Source organism: Protobothrops mucrosquamatus, unplaced genomic scaffold (assembly GCF_001527695.2).
Source record: "Protobothrops mucrosquamatus isolate PMUCROS unplaced genomic scaffold, P.Mucros_1.0 scaffold24585, whole genome shotgun sequence".
Classification (NCBI taxonomy): domain Eukaryota; kingdom Metazoa; phylum Chordata; class Lepidosauria; order Squamata; family Viperidae; genus Protobothrops; species Protobothrops mucrosquamatus.
The window spans coordinates 1-2,022 of record NW_015410335.1 but is presented as its reverse complement, the minus strand read 5'-3'; the positions used below and the strand labels follow the sequence as shown (position 1 = coordinate 2,022).

The window sequence follows — 2,022 nt, the reverse complement described above, 5'->3', positions numbered from 1 at the left end:
ATGAGAAATCGCTGGCTGCCATGTCTTCTTTGTTGCAAATTCTGCAGAACCCAGAAAACAAGATGAAAAAAAATAGGAAAAAAGTTGTAAATGTAAGATTTGCAGAAGACAGAAAAGCTGAAATTAACACCGAACGTGAGAATTTTGTTGACTTGAGAACTAGCAATGAATCCAGTAATGTTATTCATGAAATTCATGGAAAACATGTTTTTCCTCTACAGAATGAATCTTTAGAAGCTTTAGTTTGTAAACTTGCAGTATTAAGTATAGGGTACACCAGTCAACAGACATCTGACCAACACTTAAAGTTCCTCTCTGCTCTGCTCAGCAACTTTGCTTCTCGTAAAGTTTTCCAGGTGCTTGTAGAAGAAAGAAACGATGTTCAATATGAAAATCCATCTATTCAGTTTCTGCATGAAAAGTTAATTGTTTGGCTGAAAGAAGATTGGAGAAAAGAGACAGACTTCCTGGTTGATATTTTATATAGCATTCTCCATTGCTGCAGCAGTCCCATAGAGAGGGAAAATATTCTCAATGATTTAACAAAGGTACAGTTTTCTTATGCAGTAACTTGATTTCATTCAGTTTGTTTTAATACATTCTGTTAGACTAATTAGAATTTGTGGAGTACTAACATTTGTACTTGCATCTTGGTAGCTATGGCTTACCAAATAACATGCATAAATTTCTTAATATTTAGAATTGGAATTGCATTAAGGTAGTAATAAAAATACTTTTAATTATCCATTAAAAGCATCAGTTTTTTTTATCTGTTACTGATTTTTCTTATTTATTCATTTCTTGGTACAGTTTATAATGAGTTTTCAGGCCAACACTGTAAAATAATCTAAAGAACAGCACAAAATCAGCTGCTGTTTCATACCATCTTGCTAATCAGGGAAACTGCAAATCGATTAGTATTGAAGTCCCACTGAAATCAGTTTTATATATCAAACTAAATGTATTTCCTAGGTTTTGGAAGGCCAATTAAGAGAGAGGCAACATCTGTCTTCTGAGACATAGTTTCACCCTCTAGGTATTGTGAACATTCAGGTTTTTGTTTACATTTTCACCAGCCATACTTTCTGATGATAAGACAAATAAAATACTATGCTTAAGGGAAAAGATTGAATTTTCTTCAAGTACACATTTTTTTGAGCTTCTGACTAGGAATACCCAATGAAAATAGATCTCATTTACATCTAGTCTAGTTTTCATGTTGAATAAAACAGTGAGATGCTATGCATGGGCCATAGGTATGTATAAGTTTCTTTAGAAAAGAAGTATTACTCAAAATTATATTAAATACAATATTAAATAGAGCGATGCAGCAGTCTAATCTGCACAGCAAAGGTGATTCACAGAGTTTGTAGATGAAAATGTTGCACACGTTAGCACCTCCTCAGATCAAATAATTATTTTTCTGTGATTATGCAGGTAATTTCAAAACCCAGGGAAGAACACAGTTGTTTAAATAAGTGGCCAATAGGTATATCATGTATGGCCATTCATACCCAGATTCACCTTTTCTCCGTTGAATTCATATCTCTTCCTAATATTACATTATTCTGGGAAATTGTTCAGTTTTTATTGTCATGTTTTGATGGTATATCTTTTTCTTTTTAAGATGAATCTAAAATGGAGTATTCTTCTTCAAATAATCCAAAAGGTACGTTCAAATCTCTTCCCCCCCCCCCAATTTTATTCATATTAATCTGGGATCCAGAGAAGCATCAAGTTGCTTCAGTATGTATGGGGGGTATTTTAGTTGTTCATTCTAGTTATGGCTTGCTGGGTGACTGTTCCTTTGGAATTTATTTATTTATTTATTTATTTATTTATTTATTTATTTATTTATTTATTTATTATTTAAATTTATATACCGCCCTATCTCCCTTACGGGACTCAGGGCGGTGAACAGGCGATAATAAAAATCACAATAAATATTAAATAAAAAGCCTGCTCTAAAATACCCCATATAAAAGCCCCTACCAAAACACAATCAAAACTACGCCAGGCCGG

The 2,022-nt window shown here is 33.0% G+C and overlaps 1 protein-coding gene across 1 annotated transcript; it reads left to right on the top strand.

Annotated features, from left to right (window-relative positions):
- Positions 1–7: 7 nt before the first annotated feature.
- On the top strand, positions 8–1,669 carry LOC107302056 (E3 ubiquitin-protein ligase listerin-like; the record flags this gene model as incomplete). Its single annotated transcript, XM_015831181.1, has 2 exons — positions 8–548; positions 1,628–1,669. Coding segments are annotated over exons 1-2 (570 nt in total), but the record flags the coding sequence as incomplete, so codon positions are not given.
- Positions 1,670–2,022: the final 353 nt, after the last annotated feature.